This window comes from Triturus cristatus, chromosome 10, assembly GCF_964204655.1.
Source record: "Triturus cristatus chromosome 10, aTriCri1.1, whole genome shotgun sequence".
Lineage (NCBI taxonomy): Eukaryota > Metazoa > Chordata > Amphibia > Caudata > Salamandridae > Triturus > Triturus cristatus.
In genome coordinates, this window is record NC_140593.1 from 494,282,743 (window position 1) to 494,301,779 (window position 19,037).

At 45.0% G+C, this 19,037-nt stretch overlaps 1 protein-coding gene across 5 annotated transcripts in view; it reads right to left on the minus strand.

Moving 5' to 3' along the window:
• Positions 1-19,037, minus strand: part of ZMYND11 (zinc finger MYND-type containing 11) — a 785,443-nt gene that overhangs the window by 367,086 nt on the left and 399,320 nt on the right. For all 5 annotated transcript variants that reach the window (XM_085631939.1, XM_085631940.1, XM_085631942.1 and 2 more), the window contains one exon: positions 2,669-2,746. In XM_085631939.1, the coding sequence (XP_085488065.1) occupies positions 2,669-2,746 (78 nt within the window). The remainder of the gene's footprint in view (positions 1-2,668; positions 2,747-19,037) is intronic.

Here is a 19,037-nt window from a genome sequence, read left to right on the forward strand (position 1 = left end):
CTGGTGTGTGTGGCATGTCCTAATAGTGAATTACAGCCATTTTTGTTTTTCACTATTGCAAGGCTACCTGTTCCCCATAGGCCAGAATGGAAGTTTGATTATTTCAGCTTATAATCCTAACTGACTCAGGGAACATGGTAGAAATTCGAGTTTAGCATGCCTGAACTCAGAATGATAAAATGCATCTTTTAGTGGAGTTGGTTTTAACATTCTGTGTTTGAAAATACCACTTTTAAAAAGTAGAAATGTTCTTGTCTAACCATCCAAGCCTGCCGCTGCTAGGTTGTGCATTCCTTGTCTGGAGTTTGAGTGACAGGGGCTGGGGGTTTCCAGGAGTCAGGGCTGAATAGAAAGATCTGCATGTAGATGGGTGGGACGAGTTGCACCTGGGACATGAATTGGGCTGTGCCTTCCCTCCACAATGCTGGCTCCACCTCCTGTGGTGCATCTGATGTCTCTGCCCTGCTCTCTGAAAGGAAAGAAGGAGTCTTGTCAACAAAGTGCTCCAGGACTGACCAGAACTGGTTTGGACTAGGCAAAGGCCTCTCTGCCTTCAGAGAACAAAGAGAAATTGAGTATAAATATTGGGACCCAAACTCAAGAACTTTAGATCTCTTTGGGAAACAAGAAGAAACCTTTGCTGAGGAGAGGAACCAGAGAGACTGAGGAGAGACTATCCCTAAGCTTGAGGGATTGGCCTGCAGTGGTTGCCTGACTGCCACAGAGAGGAAAAAGGAACTTTGCGTATACTTTTAATCAACTTGTGAAGGATCTCCAAGGGCTTGAGAAAAGAGCTTGCCTCCTGCTGAAGTCTCAGGGACAACAGACTTTACCAACCAGCTCCCCAAGAGTTCTTTGGAAGTGCCTGCTGTTGTGCGAGGCTTTCTGAGGGACTGCGTGTCGCAAGGAGCTGGAAGCGCGACTCACAAGCAAGAAGCCAAACTGCCGCTGCCGCTTCACAACGAGAAAGCGCCTCGCATCGCTGGAGAAGAGGATCGACGTCGCAGCAGATGCCGCCGCATCACCGGGAAGCATGTCGCAGGGCCTGTTACGGCCCAGAAGAACTGTTAAGTCATCGCAAGGCCACCAAAGCACCTCGCATCGCCGGAGAAGAAGATCAACGTCGAATCAAACCTTGATTTTGCCGATCTCCTTACCTTGGCGAGATTCCACATCTTAAACACGGACCTTTATCTTTGCAGATACCATTACTTTACATTGGCAAGATTACAATACCTTTCAATTGCCCTGAAGAAGCCCACGTTTGGGCCAAACACGTTGGCTGTGCATTTATGAAAACCCAGCATTCCGGCAATAAAGACACACAAAAGCCACGAATAGAGACGTAGACTCATTCTTTCAAACCAGAGACTTTGTAACAAACTGTCTATACATGTTGCCTCTAATACCCCCTGTATGAAAGTGTATCTCAAAGTCGTAATTTTCTCAGCTGCATGAAGTGGTATCAGGTCCAAAGCTCTTATGGCTACTTTTTGTTTTGATGGAGGCTTGTACATCTTCCTTCCTCATATTCATCTTGATATTGTCTCTAATTTATGGTGTTTTTTTAAAGTTCTTGACATAGCCCTACTCTTTTCATTCTTTATTATCCTCTTGCTTCATTATTAAGGTTCACTGATCTCTTCTTCATGTCATATGTAGATACTCAAATCATTTTTGAGACTGGATATCAAATGGATATCCACACAAACCAAACTGTCTGCAGTTGAGCAATTGATAAATAGGAATTAGTTAAAAATCAATTCACAAAAGACCAAAGTATTGACTGTAGGCGGCCCCTTGTCAATCTGGTCATCGAACAATGGCTGAACAATCTTTTTTTTTACGGTGTCTGATCATCACATTCTACAACCTGGTATATTCACCCACAAGGTGAGACTCTGCCCTTTGATCAGCAAGGCTTCCTGTACCTAATTATCCCATTTAAGGTTGCTAACATATACTATTTTTTTGCCCGCTGTGTTGTTTTGGATTGTAAGTAGGCCTTATCTATATGATCAACTAGCTACAGCTAATACAAAAACTCAACAGCTCAGCTTCTCTTTCAAAGTAGAGCTTCTATCTTAGGATGTAAATAACCTGCACTGGCTGTCTGCAGTAAAACATTATACTTTGCATAAAACACAGGAACTCTTAATTAGCAGAACATAAAAGTGATGGGTGGAATGCTTAACTTAATCTCAGCCACTGGCAAACACTCTGCTGCATTCGTCCTTGTTCCTATCTGCCATTTATGCCAGACAGAGGCCAGCCAATGCAAATTCAAATTTTTGTTGATTCTGCTCCAATCAAGCTTAAATTGTTGGGCCAGGCCCAACAGAAAAAAACAGAGCAGTTTTGTTTTTTTAGGCCTTATCAATAAGATGCAACTGCAGTCCACTGGCACAGTATGGGCATACCCATGGCACCAAGGTTTTCTCGCTCATAAAAACAAAAAAATAAAGTTGGTGGGTGGAATGCCTGAATTAATGTCATCCATTAGTAATTACTGGCCCAGAAACCTTTTGATTTTCAAAGTAAGAAGCTCTAAGATATTAGCCCAGACTTGACTGCCCGCCTGTTTTAGTTAAACAAAAACAAAACAATTACAGCAACACTGCCTTTGTCACTGCAGACATTAACAAAATGCAGTCTTTCAAATACTTACGCATGGGTAGCAAAACCAATTTTCAGGACGCGCGTTGGATAAATAGAAACACGTCTTGCACAGATGTAACTCATCCAGCTGAAAAGAAGAATATAATAGGTTTGCAACATTCAAAGACATTTAGTTACATATTTTACATAACTGTTTAAAGTCACATATAAGAATGAAACTTATCACAACATCTGTGAGGTCACGAGCAGATTGTTTTTAAATCGTTTACAAGTTCTGGTGAGTGTACTTAATAAAAACTGACAGTTTCAAGGATGCTTCTGGTTTTATATTAGATCTATAACTTGTAATGAGTTACGTTGCAAACTGCGAACCACTATGATAGATGCCATCACTGAGATGGCATCCTGTGGGATTAAGCAGACCACCATGTCTGTGATTGCATTTCAATTTTTCGCTCCTTTTGAATGTGTGTAGCTTAAACCAATGTCTCTATCCAGATCAAACCAAGTGTCTCAGTACTTCAATATAAGTAGAAAAAACACCCTAGGGAATGCACACATGCAGCACTGGAAAATAGATCATCATCCTGGCAATTGAACAATCTTGGCTATGGTTATTCGGTAACTGGAGTATAGCTTTGCAGAAATCAATGAACTTTTGTAGATTACCTATTACCCTGTCCAGGTTAAGCATATATACTCGATCTATTGTATATCCAATCATAATTACCAGGTGGCAGAAAGACACTGCCATTTTGAAGGCAGAACAGACAGGGCTAAGCTTGGGTGTTCTTCAGAATGTCAATCAGGAAGAGGATTGACTTATTTTGGTTTAACTAAAGACCAGATAGCAATAAAAACTTATATTCAACAAATTAGTAACCATGTGTGCAGGAATATGAATATGCATCTTAAAAATCACAATGCACTTAATCATATAGAGCTTATCGTGGTTGTTAAAAATATTTATGGGATTAAAAAAATTGTGATTGTGAATAATAGGAAATGAACCTAAGGTATGGAAAAGAAATGATTAAATATGCAGGACGTGAATTACCAAAATGAGGTGTTTGGAATTGTTGCTCTATTGTACAAGGGTCATTAAGGTCGAAAAGGGACTAACAATAAAATGCAGTGCACCGCTAGCTTCTGTTATACCCAGCTGAAGGCGTTAGATCCAGTTGTTTTGTACCTATTAATTGGTGGTCACATGAATAAACTAGAAATGTACCCAAAAATACCTGGCTGCAAGGATTCTGTGCTGTGCCACTGTGTTGGTGGTTCGAGAGGAGTAGTAGAGTGCCTCTTTGGTATTAGTGTGGCTTGCCAGGAAAGGTAGTGGAGTGGGGCGCTATGGCGCCCTGGGTTTCACCACACATGAACAGGAGCTGTATTTCTGATTTCTAGGGCCACGCTGTACCTCCTTGCCGGTGGCCCTCTGTGGTGCAGGCTCTCCTAGTAGAGCAAGGGGACTTCTACAGCGCAGTGCCGTTGCATGCAGCCCAACAAAGTTAATCTCCGAGCTCCGAAAGTGTTCTACCTCGTCCATGTTGCTGGCGTCAGCATGGTCTTCTAGACGTCAGCAACATGGAGGAGGCACAACACTTTCGGAGCCCTGAGATTAACTTTGCTACCAAGGAGGCATCCGGAGCTCAAAGTGAATACATTGAAATAATGACACAGTTGAAGTCAAGGTGGCTAATAATGCCCCCCAACTCAATGGGGCTTGTATGATTAGCTTCAGAAGGATGAATAGCTGAGTTGGCCCTAGTGGGGATTGAATGTGTGATCCGCAGAGGGTGAACAGCCCACAGAGCTACCTCCGTGTTTGATTGGAGCAGAATGAGACAGACAGCATGGATGAAGAACGGCCAGCTCGCAGGATGCAGAGTTTGACAGGGACCGCTCCGAGGTGACAGGAGAGAGATTAACAGAGGTGAAATATATCTGCAGAGCGGTCGACAGAGCTCGAGACAAGGCCAGCCGGAAGGAATCCTTGCCGGGAGCAGGGGCTGTGCACGCAGCATTGTGCCTGCATAAGCTGAAACCAGCTGGTGATAAATCTAATAAAGATCACATTAAAATGTAAATAGGAACGCTAATTCGATCCACATAAGCGCTGTTAATGAAGGGGAACGGTGTAAAGTGCTGTCAGGACAGATGTGCAGCTCGGATTCGCCCTGCCAGCATTCTGTCTGCCCCCGCCACAGCTGCAGAAGGTTCATGGCAGGATTACTGGAACTACAAATGCGGCAGGAGACATGCGTGACAATGTGTCCCCCGTGTTTGTAGTGCCTGATTTATATGTACTGTGTGTGTGGAGAAGGTGTGTGTGGTTTGCGTGAGGATGGGCACATCTGCCATCATTGCTCGTCTGTGTGGTGTGTCTGTTTTGTTTCATGTCTGTTGTGTGTATGTAGGGTAGTATCTGTGCATGAGCTGTGTGTCTGTCTGTGGGCGTGGTATGTGTCTGTGTGTGTTTGTTGGGTGTGTGTGGTTTTGATATTTATCGGTGGTTTATGAATCTGTGTGGTGTTTATACTTGGCGTGTAATGTAAGTGGTGTAACATGTCTTTCGTATATGTGTACTCTCTACTACTCTCTTTACTACTCACTCTACTACTCTCTACTACTCACTCTCTACTACTACTCTCTACTACCCACTATCTACAACTCACTCTCTTCTACTCTCTCTACTACTCACTCAATACTACTCTCTCTACTATCTACTACTCACTCTACTACTCACTCTCTACTACTCACTCTACTACTCTCTCTACTCACTGTCTACTACTCTCTCTACTCACTGTCTACTACTCACTCTCTACTACTCACTCTCTACTACTCACTCTCTACTACTCACTCTCTACTACTCACTCTCTACTACTCTACTAACTCGACTACTCTACTACTGTCTACTACTCACTGTCTACTACTCACTATCTACTACTCTCTCTGCTACTCTCCACTACTCTCTCTACTACTCACTCTCTACTACTCACTCTCTACTACTCTCTCTCTACTACTACTCACTCTACTACTTTACTCTACTCACTACTACTCACTCTCTACTAACTCCACTACTCTCTACTATCTCTACTCACTCTACTACACACACACTACTACACACACTCTACCACACACACTCTACTACACACACTCTACTACACACACTCTACTACACACACTCTACTACACACACTCTACTACTCTCTCTACTACTCTCTCTACTACACTCTCTACTACTCACTCTCTACTACTCACTCTCTACTACTCACTCTACTACTCACTCTACTACTCACTCTACTACTCACTCTACTACTCACTCTACTACTCACTCTACTACTCACTCTACTATTCACTCTCTACTACTCACTCTCTACTACTCTCTACTCACTCTCTACTACTCTACTACTCACTCTACTCTACTATTCACTGTCTACTACTCACTCTCTACTACTCACTCTACTACTCTCCACTATTCACTCTACTACTCACTCTCTACTACTCTACTACTGACTCTCTACTACTCTCTACTACTCACTCTCTACTACTCACTCTCTACTACTCACTCTCTACTACTCACTCTACTACTCATTACTACTCACTCTCTACTACTCTCTCTCTACCACTCTCTCTCTACTACTCACTCTACTACTCGCTACTACTCACTCTCTACTTCGCTACTACTCACTACTACTCTACTACTCGCTACTACTCTACTACACTCTACTGTTCACTCTACTCTACTACTCACTCTCTGCTACTCTCTCTCTCTGCTACTCTACTTGCTATTACTCGCTACTACTCACTCTCTACTACTCTCTACTACTCACTCTGCTACTCTACTTGCTACTACTCACTCTACTAACTCTCTACTACTCACTCTACTCTCTACTACTCACTCTCTACGACGCTACTAATCTCTACTACTCACTCTACTACTCACTCTACTACTCTCGCTACTACTCACTCTACTACTCACTCTACTACTCACTCTACTACTCACTCTACTACTCACTCTACTACTCACTCTACTATTCACTCTCTACTACTCACTCTCTACTACTCTCTACTCACTCTCTACTACTCTACTACTCACTCTACTCTACTATTCACTGTCTACTACTCACTCTCTACTACTCACTCTACTACTCTCCACTATTCACTCTACTACTCACTCTCTACTACTCTACTACTGACTCTCTACCTACTCTCTACTACTCACTCTCTACCTACTCGCTACTACTCACTCTCTACTACTCGCTACTACTCACTCTCTACTTCTCGCTACTACTCACTCTCTACTTCTCGCTACTACTCACTCTCTACTTCTCGCTACTACTCTACTACACTCTACTACACTCTACTACTCTCTTCTACTCACTCTACTCTACTACTCACTCTACTACTCTCTCTACTACTCTCACTACTACTCACTCTACTACTCACTCTACTACTCTACTAATCTCTACTCTACTACTTGCTACTGCTCTCTCTACTACTCACTCTCTACTACTCTCTACTACTCACTCTCTACTTCTCGCTACTACTCTACTACACTCTACTGTTCACTCTACTTTACTACTCACTCTCTACTACTCTCTCTACTACTCTCTCTCTACTACTCTCTCTCTGCTACTCGCTACTACTCTACTACTCACTCTCTACTACTCGCTACTACTCACTCTACTACTCTACTACTTTCTACTACTCACTCTACTCACTCTACTACTCCGTCTCTACTACTCTACTCTCTACTACTCACTCTCTACTATGCTACTAATCTCTACTACTCAACTCTCTACTACTCACTCTACTACTCTCTATTACTCACTCTAATACTCACTCTCTATTACTCTCTACCTACTTTCTACTACTCGCTACTACTCGCTACTACTCGCTACTACTCGCTACTACTCACTCTCTACTACTCGCTACTACTCACTCTACTTCTCACTACTACTCACTCTACTTCTCACTACTACTCACTCTACTTCTCGCTACTACTCTCTACTACTCTACTACTCACTCTCTACTCTACTTCTCTCTACTACTCACTCTACTCTACTACTCTCTACACTACTCTCTCTACTACTCTACTACTTGCTACTACTCACTCTCTACTACTCACTACTACTCGCTACTAACTACTACTCTGCTAATCTCTACTACTTGCTACTACTCACTCTACTACTTGCTACTACTCACTCTCTAGTACTTGCTAATACTCACTCTACTACTCACTCTACTACTCACTCTACTACTCACTCTACTACTATTCACTCTCTACTACTCCCTACTACTCTACTACTCACTCTTTACTACTCACTCTTTACTACTCACTCTTTACTACTCACTCTTTACTACTCACTCTCTACTACTCACTCTTTACTACTCACTCTTTACTACTCACTCTCTACTACTCACTCTCTACTACTCACTCTCTACTACTCACTCTCTACTACTCACTCTCCTACTCTCTACTACTCACTCTTACTCACTCTACCTCTCTCTCTACCTCTCTCTCTCTCTTCCTCTCTCTACCTCTCTCTACCTCTCTCTCTCTCTTCCTCTCTCTCTTCCTCTCTCTACCTCTCTACCCACACACATATGCACACACACATATACACACAAATACACACACATATATATATATATATATATATATCTATCCTACAGGCGGTCGCCAGTAGGTAGTTATAGTTAGGACCTAGTTACCATAGGAAATTCATAACATTCTTTTCCCAATAAGTTTGGCGCTGGATGACGAATCTTCGCGAAATTTTCAAAACTGGTGGGGCGCTCCATTCAGCTCCTATCCTGAAAGTTTTGGGGTTATTTGTCAAGCGGAGGCCCGAGAAAAAGGGAGGTCCCAAAATGTGTTTTCCTCATGGTATTTCCCATAGGAAATTTTAGACACGGCTACAGCCCGAACTGCTGAACGGAATTACACCAAATTTGGCAAAAAGGTAGCCCTTGGTTCAGAAAGCGCCTTTATTTTAAATGGTAAAAATCCGTTCAGTAGTTCCTGAGAAATCCCACAAATAGAGGTCAAAAAATCAATTTCCCATAGGAAACTTTAGACATGGTTATAGCAAAAACTGCTGAACGGAATTACACCAAATTTGGCAAAAAGGTACTGCTTGGCTCAGAAAGCGACCTTTTTAAAAATGGTGTAAATCCGTTCAGTATTTTTTTGAGAAATTAAGAAATAAAGATAGTGATATCTATGGCCGCTGTGGATCCGCGCACCCTCCCGATCACAAGCTTCATGCTAATTGGCTGTCAGCACTCCAAACCAGGAAGTGTTGGCAGCCATCTTGTGCCTCGGTAGAACCGAGGCACAAGAAAACAGGAAAAGAAACGCGAAAAACAAGAAAAGGTGGCAGGGTAGAAACACCCTGACCCCCTCGGCCTGGTCAGGGGTCCCACAAGGACCCCCAGGCCCAAAAAATAGAATTAATGCATTGCTTTGTGATAAGAATATTGCCATCTTCAGAAAAGATCATATTATGTTTTTTCCGCACTGATGACGGCCAGAAACACGTCTGTGGATGTTTTATAGCCGACACATACCTCGTGAGTGCACCGGACCTTGGGAGTATCATGAACTCCTTGTTTTTGCTGTTTCATAAGCGGTTTCCACCACGCTTCCCGGTTGCACCAGCCACTTGTTTGGCTGGCCCCAGGTGGAATACTGTGTTTTGGATATATGTTTTTATATTCATGATAGAACAGTTAATAATTATGCATTATGAAAAATAATGAATACTTTTAAGGAATACATTGTGTCATGAAGTATATGAATATGTAATTACATTATTTATGTTAGAAAATATTTGGAAAACGTGGTGCATAAATATAAAAAATATATATTGAAATTTTAAGCCACCTAGGAAGACAATTGCACTTTGGGAGAAATCATGTACTGTGATAGTTTGTTACGTTATGCGCTGTGCACTTTATTAGCACTATGCACTTCATGTGTGATTGGATTGCACTATATTAAATCTCTTTAAGATTAGGCACTTTTGAATGCACTTATGTGATAAACACTTTCAGTGCAAATTTGTATCTTAGGAGAAACATTCTGCATAGAAATAGGAATTGTAATGATTTGTTACATACTTGGAGTATATAATGCACTTTAGAGTGGGACATTCAGAACCATTTATGAATGCATTTTTACCCAAAACAGGTATAATTACGTTCAGGAGTATGTGATTTGTTTTGTAGATCATGCATATTAAAAAGCACAATGAACTTTATGATACAGAGCTTATCGTGGTGGCTGAAAATATTTATGGGGCTGAAAAATTTGTATTGATTGTATAACAAAATTTCTTTTGTGATTGCATCATAGGGACTGAACCTAAGGTATGGAAAGATATTATCTGTATTCCAAATTGAACCAACAATAGGAAAACATGGAAGATGCGAGTTGCCAACATGAGGTGTTTGAAATTGTCGCTCTAGTGTACAAGGGTCAATAAGATCAAGATGGGACTAACGATAAAATGCAGTGCACTACCAGCGTCTGTGAGACCCAGTTGAAGGCATCAGTCGAAACGAGTTGGTCATACATTTTTTATAGTTTTGTACCTATATCTTTTTTAAATTGGTGTTCACATTAATAAACTGGAAATAGACATGAAAATACCTAGCTCCAAGAATTCTGAACCGCTGTGTTGGTGGTTCGAGAGGAGGACCCCTTGTGAGGATGGAGATATATATATCTATCTATATATATATATATATATATATATATATCTTGAAAAAACAAAGGTTACAGGGACGTTATAGTTAGGAAATGGAATTTTAAAAAACGTAGAAGCTCACTGAAAAAAACAAAGGTTACAGGGATGTTGTAGGTAGGAAACAGCATAAAAATAAAAACTTAGTAGTTCACAAAAAAAATCAAAAGATTACAGGAACGTTATAGTTAGGTTCAGATATCAGTCATACAAAACCAGTGAAATTCAGCGGTTATAGTTACCTGAGCTAACTATTACTTATGCCCCCGCAATGCAATGCTTATGACCTCACATACCACATCACTCATGACATGATCAGTGACATCACTAATGACATCACTGATGAAAGTGTTAAAGATATATAGTAAGATACTACAATGTTAAATTAGTGAACTTTGTGTACTACATTATCTGTGTGACTGTGTGTATCTATCTGTGAGTAGGTGTCTGAGTAGCTCTATGGATGTGTGAGTGGATGAATGGATGAGAGTCAATGTGTGTGGCTGTGTGAGTGGGTGTGTCAGTGGTGTACGGGTGAGTAACTGGGTATGTGAGAGGCTGTAAAGGTGAGTGATGGGGTGGGTGCATTAAGTGTTGCATGGGTGAGCGAGTGAGTGGGTGTGTGAGTGGCTGTGTAGGTGAGTGAGTGCATGTGTTAATATATGTATGAGTGAGCGGGTGTGTGAATAACTTTATGGGTGAGGGATTGGCCGTCTGGTTGAGTGGGTGTGTCAGCAGAGTGTGTTAGTAGCGGTATGGGTGACTGACTCAGTGTGAGTGGCTGTATGGATGAGTGAGAGGGTGCATGAGTGGCAGTATGTGTGGGTTAGTGATTGTGTGATTGGCTGTATGAGTGTGTGGATGTGTGAGTGGCTGTGAGTGCTTATATGGGTCTGTGAATGGGTATGTGAGTAGTTGTGTGGGAGTGGGTGTATGAGATGTTCTATGGGGTGTGAGTGGATGTGTGAGTGGTTCTGTGGACGATGTCATCAGTGATGTCATTTGAGAGGTCATCAATGATGTCACTGACCATGTCATGAATGATGTAATATGTGAGGTTATAAGCAGTGCATTGCGGGACCATAAGTTACAGCTAGCTCAGGTAACTAGAACTGCTGAATTTCTATGGTTTTGTAAGAGTGAAATCTAAGCCTAACTATAACGTCCCTGTAACTATTGTTTTAGTAGAATTTGTAAGTTTTTGTAAAAATTATTTTTCCTAATTATAACTGCTTCGTAACCTCTGTTTTTTTTCAAGGGAATTTCCATCTTTACATTTTTATATTTCCCAACTGTCAGCTGTAAACTCCGAGATTAGTTGTGTGGGTCTTTGAATAGATGTGTGAGTGGCTGTATGGGCCTGTGAATGGTTGTGTGACTGCCTGTGTGGTTATGTGACTGGGTCTGCGAGTGGTGCTATGGGTGTGTGAGTGGGTGTGCGAGTGGCTGTGTGGGTCTGTGAGTCCCTGTGTGTCTGTTTGTTAGTGGATGTGTGAGTGCCTGTGTGGGTCTGTAACTGAGTCTGTGAGTGGCACTATAGATCTGTGAGTGGGAATGTGAGCGTCTGCGGGTGAGTGTGCCAACCCTGTGAGTGGTGAGTGAGTGGTACCATGGGTCTGTTAGTGGGTGTGTGTTTGCCTGGCTGGGTCTGTGACAGGGTTTGTGAGAGGCGCTATGGTTCTGTGAGTGGGTCTGTGAGTGGCTGTGTGAGCACCTGTGTGGGTCTGTGACTGGATTTGTGAGTGGGTGTGTGAGTGAGTGCCTATGTGTGTCTGTGAGTGGGTGTGTTAGTAGTGCTATGGGTCTGTTATTGGGTGTTCGACTGCCTGTGTGTATATGTGAGTGGTGCTATGGATTTTGGGCATTTGCATATTTGTGGTATTTAAAAGAGAGAACTATGGACTCTCCTCTTGCCAGGAGACAAGAAAGAAACCACTCGTCACAGTCACTACATATCAGATTGTGCTCCATTAGATCAATGACGCATTCACCTCCATTAAGGATTTAAGGTTGTTTTTCCATGTGAAATACGAAAGGAAGCACATTTGATTTGCCTTCATCAAGCCCAAGAAGGGGCACCTGATATGTTTAGATTTAGAAGTGCTTCCCGTTGAGTTTTAATTTCTGTGAAATGATCATCTGGGTCAGACTGGAACCTCATTTCTTCCCCAGAAGAGTCCCCAGTTGTGCCCAAAACGTTTACCTAACTGGAGTACTTTTGGGTACATGTATTGTGAATATTCTGCACTACAGCTCCATAAAGGACCACAGGGTGATGTCTCCAGTGACCTCGAGTGCATGTAATTTTGATAATGTGATTGTTCCTCAAGGTTCTACATCCATAAATCTGTGATAACGAGACTCATCATCAAGACAAGATGACGTGACGAAAGTACAAAGAGGTGAATCTCCATCAAACAGAGGTGCTTCCTCTTGAGAGGACTAGGATTACAGGTAAGAAACCATTTCTTCTCTCTCAGGGGGTCTACATTGATAATCATAGGCACTGAATAGACTAGCAACAGCCATTGCCAAATATAAACAAGCATTTGCAATGCAATAGGTCTCGCATTTACGAGACTTTGAGCTATTGTAAATGCACATAGCTTAAATTCTCGAAAATGTGAGACCTGTAGAATTGCAAATATTGTTTATTTCTAAGGGACCCATGCTGCGTTGCACTTAATAGAGGCCACACCCCTTTCTTTAGACACGGCACGTCTAAAGAAAGGGGCGTGGCCTCTATTAAGTGCAAAGCGATACCAAAGCGGATGATGGACGAGGCGTTTGAGCTAATCAAACACTCACCCCCAGTCAACTGATCTGGGTTTAATCCATCATCATTCTTTAGCTCACTCCACCACCCCAGTTCAGACATGGCCATATCGTGGCAGAGGAGGGTTATGAACCCGAAACCGGTCCCAGGATGCTTGTTTCCGGTCCAGGGAAGACATGGCTTGGCAGTTCGGGCTGGGTCAGACTGATTTGCATATGGCCATGTCTGAACTGGGGTGGTGGAGTGAGATAAAGAATGATGATGGATTAAACCCAGATCAGTTGACTGAGGGTGAGTGTTTGATTTGCTCAAACGCTCTATCCATCATCCCCTTTGGTATCGCTTTGATCGCCCTAAGTTGGCAGGGTATGCCCAGACGTGGGTCCCTTGCTTACTTTGCCACTGGATTCAAGATAGCCTGGCTGATGAGGGTTATGAACCCGAAACCGGTCCCAGGATACTTGTTTCCGGTCCAGGGAAGACATGGCTTGGCAGTTCGGGCTGGACTGTTCCCATGAGGCACAGGGTCAGACTGATTTGCATATGGCCATGTCTGAACTGGGGTGGTGGAGTGAGCTAAAGAATGAGGATGGATCAAACCCAGATCAGTTGACTGGGGGTGAGTGTTTGATTTGCTCAAACGCTCTATCCATCATCCCCTTTGGTATCGCTTTGTTCGCCCTAAGTTGGCCGGGTATGCCCAGACGTGGGTCCCTTGCTCACTTTGCCACTGGATTCAAGATAGCCTGGCTGAGGAGGGTTATGAACCCGAAGCCGGTCCCAGGATACTTGTTTCCGGTCCAGGGAAGACATGGCTTGGCAGTTCGGGCTGAACTGTTCCCATGAGGCACAGGGTCAGACTGATTTGCATATGGCCATGTCTGAACTGGGGTGGTGGAGTGAGCTAAAGAATGATGATGGATTAAACCCAGATCAGTTGACTGGGGGTGAGTGTTTGATTTGCTCAAACGCTCTATCCATCATCCCCTTTGGTATCGCTCTATTAAGTGCAAGCGCAGCCTGGGGAGCTTGGAACAACCCAAAAACAATTGTAGAGCAATAGGTCTCACATTTGCAAGAGTTTAAGCTATTGTAATTTACAATGCCAATATCTCAAACTCTCCTAAAATGCGAGACCTATGGCAATGCAAAGAAGCAGCCGCCATTGTTCCGGCTGCTTGGAAAGTGCATGCTAGCATGGCACTCTGAATGTTGCTGTAAAGCACGTTGTGCCTGCAGTAAGACAAAACTCCCTAAAGAAAAAAGGGCTTACAGACTGAATAACACAGTGTACCAACAGAAGTAAAAGGGCCAGTCCTCATGGCAGGTTATAAATGAAGACAAGGTAGTACTAAGGAGGACCTGAAAGGCCGATTACCGAATCAGAAGGCAGCATTTACAAAGGGCAAAGTCACAAGCCAATGAAAAATATGAGCGAAGAGTAGGCGGAGCTTCAAGTGCATACTCCGATACAGCATTCCTTGCAGATCAGCGCATGTGCTGCCCAGGCTTGACCTAAAAATATATATACAAAAAGAGAAAATCAAATACTTCACTGAAAAAATTCACCTAGCAGAAAACTCAGCTAAAGAACTGTTAAGTATGATAACAAAGTTATCAAAACTGGTCACAAGAACTGATGGTACATACAGAGGAAATCATCGCGGCCATACTTCGCATACAATCAGGGAAAGCAATGGGGCCAAATGGTCCCCCAATCGAGCTCCTTAAAATGACGGCCTCTAAGGTGGCACCCCACCTCCTCAACATGTACCTCAAGAGTAAAATAGTAGGTGTGTTGCCCAGGGACCAATGAGTGGCCTCCATAGTAGTAATCCACAAAACAGGGAAGCCAGAGGAGAAATTTACCTCGTACCGCCCAATATCCTTACTCAATGTCGAAGCTAAAATTCTGGCTAAATTATTGGCGACGAGACTACTCCCCGTAGTCACAAAGCTGCTCCATCCGGGCCAGTCTGGATTAATGCCAGGAAGCAACACCGCACTGAATTTACGCTGGCTAAACGGAGTGCTTGTTAGGAAAAATACCATCAGAGAAAATGCAGCCATACTCTCCTTAGATGCTCGTATGGCTTTCGACACTGTCGAGGACCATATAGGTTTGTGGTCTTGGAGCATATGGGTTTAGTGACGGCATATGTTGAGTGGATCCTACTTTTATATGCTGAACCACTCGCACAGGTGGTGATAAATGGACATATATCTACGACATTTACTCTGCGCTGTGAAACACGTCAGGGTTGACCTCTATTGCCACTCATATTCGCCCTTATTCTCGAGCCTCTGGCGTGCTGGATACGCGGAGACCACTTGATACGGGGGCTGAAGTGGGCAAACAAATGGGAGGATAGAATTTCGCTTCATGCGGAAGATGTCCTATTGTACATTGCCTCCCCTTGTGCCTCAATCAGCAGAATACTCCAGATCTGTTCGAACTATGGTACATACTCAGGGTATACTATCAACTGGTCCAAGTCAGTAAAATACTTGCTCCATGGGCCCGTGCGCCGATCTTGCAGACTGCTTGCGAAGCCACTATAGTTACGGATGAGTTTAGTTATTTTGGGATATTTGTAATGGCCGATTCATCGCTCTTCTATGAACGAAACCTTCTGGGCCCTCTGACCCGACTGTAGTGCAATGTCCGCCATTGGCGGGCGCTGCCTCTATAGTTGCTGGGACGCGCAGCATTATACGAAATTATGACTCTGCCCCGGTTCTTGTACGTGCTCCAGAACACCCCGTATTGCGTTCCTGAAAAGTACTTTAAAGCAATAGAGGGGGAAGTTAGAAACCTACTTTGGGATGGGAAGCCACCGCCCATTGCAGCACCCAAGCTGGTCCAGGGATGATGTGACGGGGGAATTGCCCTGCCAGATATCTGAAACTACTACCGGGCGGCGCACCTCTTGATCATAAAAAGTTATATGGTGCACAGCAAGATCCAGAGTGTTGGATCGACAAGTGGCTAATGAGCAGTGGGGGATATAGAGGCACCGTACACAAAACTGCATGGACAGCAACTTACCGGTCCTACAGCCCTCACGGTTGCAATATGGCACACTATCACTACAAAACTAGGCTGGCACAATAAATTGACACAAAAGATGCCCCTGTGTCATGCAGAAATATTGGGCAACTTAAGTAGATGCAAAGGATTTGATAAGTGGGACATCTTAGGAATATCGCAAGTGGGTGACCTGGTTAGGAAAGGTTAAATACTTACGTTTGCATAACTACAGCAAGAATATGAGCTGTCCGTAGGCGAAACCTTTCGTTATTTGCAAATACGACATGCCTTGCAGGCAGCGACCAGGTAGGTGAATGAAATCCCGGAGGCCGCCTAGCTTGAAGATAGACTGCTCGCTGACCCTATAGATCGCAAGACAATTTCACTCACCTACAGGAAGATAATCAACAATTCCCCTGACCCATTGAAGCGCCTATATGAACGCTGGCGGATGAATCTGGTGGAACTAGAGGACAAGGACTGGCGTGATGCGCTATTCTCCCCCCGAGAAGTGGCCATAACATCCCGACTGTGGTTAGTCCAGCTGAAAATTTTACATCGTACATACATACTATGCACAACATTGGTCAAGATGGGTCGCAGTAGTAATGAAGAATGTAGACAGAAAGTGGGGGGATAAGCACATTTTACCATACACTCTGGGAATGTTCAGGCATACTGGAATGCGGTCAACGCAGTGGTTGGCGAGGTGTGTGGGGTCACCCTGACTCCATCCCCCAAGGTATGTTTGCTAAATATTTGGGATGCTACAGACTTGAATCACATGGGTCAACTATGGGCTTTATAACAAAGCGCAATATCTCCCGTAAATGGAGGGCCTTTGTGTCGCCTACCCTAGAAGAATGGGAGCAAGACGTTGATTGGTGCATGTTAGCTGATCGGTGCGGTCTACACAAACCATAAAATGGGACAAGGTATGGAGAAAATGGAATACATATACAGGTAACATCTGAGCCTTCCTCTAAGTACAAGGGAATGAGCCTCCATGGCTAGCGTATGTCACAGGTTCAGTGGTCGAGGAGGGGTTCGGGGGGTGTAGGGGAGGAGTAAGAACATGGGATGTCCAGTGCATGTAAACATTTAACGGTCATTATTTGTTGTGTTCTCACGTCTGTATTGCGATACGCTGTGCCAATAACTTGCATATTAAAAAGAGATTAAAAAACAAACAGACTGGGGGCGTGACCGAGCCGAGCTGCAAGATGGCCGCCGTGTAACGGGGCTCTGCCGGCCGAACGCCTAAATCCGTCAGTTCATCCGTTTTACGCCGACATCCTGTCCCGACAAAGCTGAGGCAGAGGGTGCCCGGACGTAGAGGCATCGATCCCTGCAATCCGGACCGAAATCAGTGGCGGCGATCCGGAGCGGTGCTCCCTTGAAGCCCAGGCGGTGGCTCTCCTGACTCCCGGCCGGGGATCCCAGCTACGCAAGTCCCGTGTCGCGGGCCAGAACACGACGTGCAAAGGCCGCGGCTGCCGGAGGGGGGACGAATCCTGCTGTCCCTGGCGCCCCGGACGGCCCGGGGGGGCCCTAATCTGCGGCTATCTCCCCGCCTCCTGACAATCTACGTGAGCACTGACGGGACGGCCCTGGGGCTGCGAGAGCGACGCCAATCCTGCTACCCTCGACGGTGACCCGGGTGGTGGAGTGCGCCTTCCTTCAGCCTCCGCCCGGTGCATAACTATCGAACTACGGAGGATCCAGGGACTGCGGAGTGTGTGCCCGCTGTACGGCCGCCCCAACTGCTGGTCACTAGCGGTGTGCCCATTTGGAGGGCCTGTCCCGGCCTCGGTCCCGCACGTGGTGAGAACTGCAGGCCTGCTGGGCCCGACTGTGCGTTGTAGATTCCCGCTGGCGGCGCAGACGGCCGGGCGGCCTTGGGAGGGAGCAGATTGGGCATGGTGGGCCCGTGACCTTGTCCGGACTCGATGGCCTGTGCATACTCTGTTGGGCCCATTTTTCCTACCCACCCTCCCGCTGAGACTCTGATGGTGTGACCCCTTTGCTGCGCCATGGGGAGGACGGATGCTAAGCAGAGGAAGCTCCAGTTTGGGAAGCACATGGCTCAGGACACTGAAACTGTCCCAGCGTCCCAGACGGTGGTCCCTGAAACGCAGCTGGAGCCGACGCAGGATGCCGAAGATGTCAAGAGCATGTTTCGGGAGTTAAAGGGCTGCCTAAAGGAGATAGACGGCAAGTTGGACTCCATGGCCAGGCGACAGGACGGAATATCGCACAAGGTGGATCAACACGAAGAACGACTGGCGGCGGTAGAGGCGCGGGTTGCCGACTGTGAAGAGAGTAGCGGTGATACCCGGGAGCAGCTGTTGCGCATGGACAAGGTCCTGGAGGTGATAAAGAGTCGCAACGAAGATTTGGAAGCCCGCTCTCGCAGAAATAACGTGAGAATTATTGGTATTGCGGAATCCACGAACATTGGCACTATGGAGCACTTCGTTGAAGGGATGTTCCGCGACCTGTTTGGTGAGGCCCTGTCGGCCATGTTCCTGGTTGAGAGGGCACATCGCACTCTGGGGCCGCGGCCGGTGCCGGGGGCGCCGCCGCGCCCGATCCTTGCCAGGATCCTCAACTATCGAGACAGAGACACGATCCTACGGCTGGCACGTGAAAGAGGTGAGCTAACATTCCAAAACATGGCAATATCACTGTTTCCCGACTTCACTCAGGCTGTGCAGGCCGCCAGGCATGAATTCCTCCCGGCGAAGCGGATCTTCCAGAAAGTGGGGACAAAATATGCGATGTTATATCCTGCTAAGTTAAGGGTCCACCACGGGGGGAAACCGATGGTCTTCACGGCTGCGACTGAAGCATT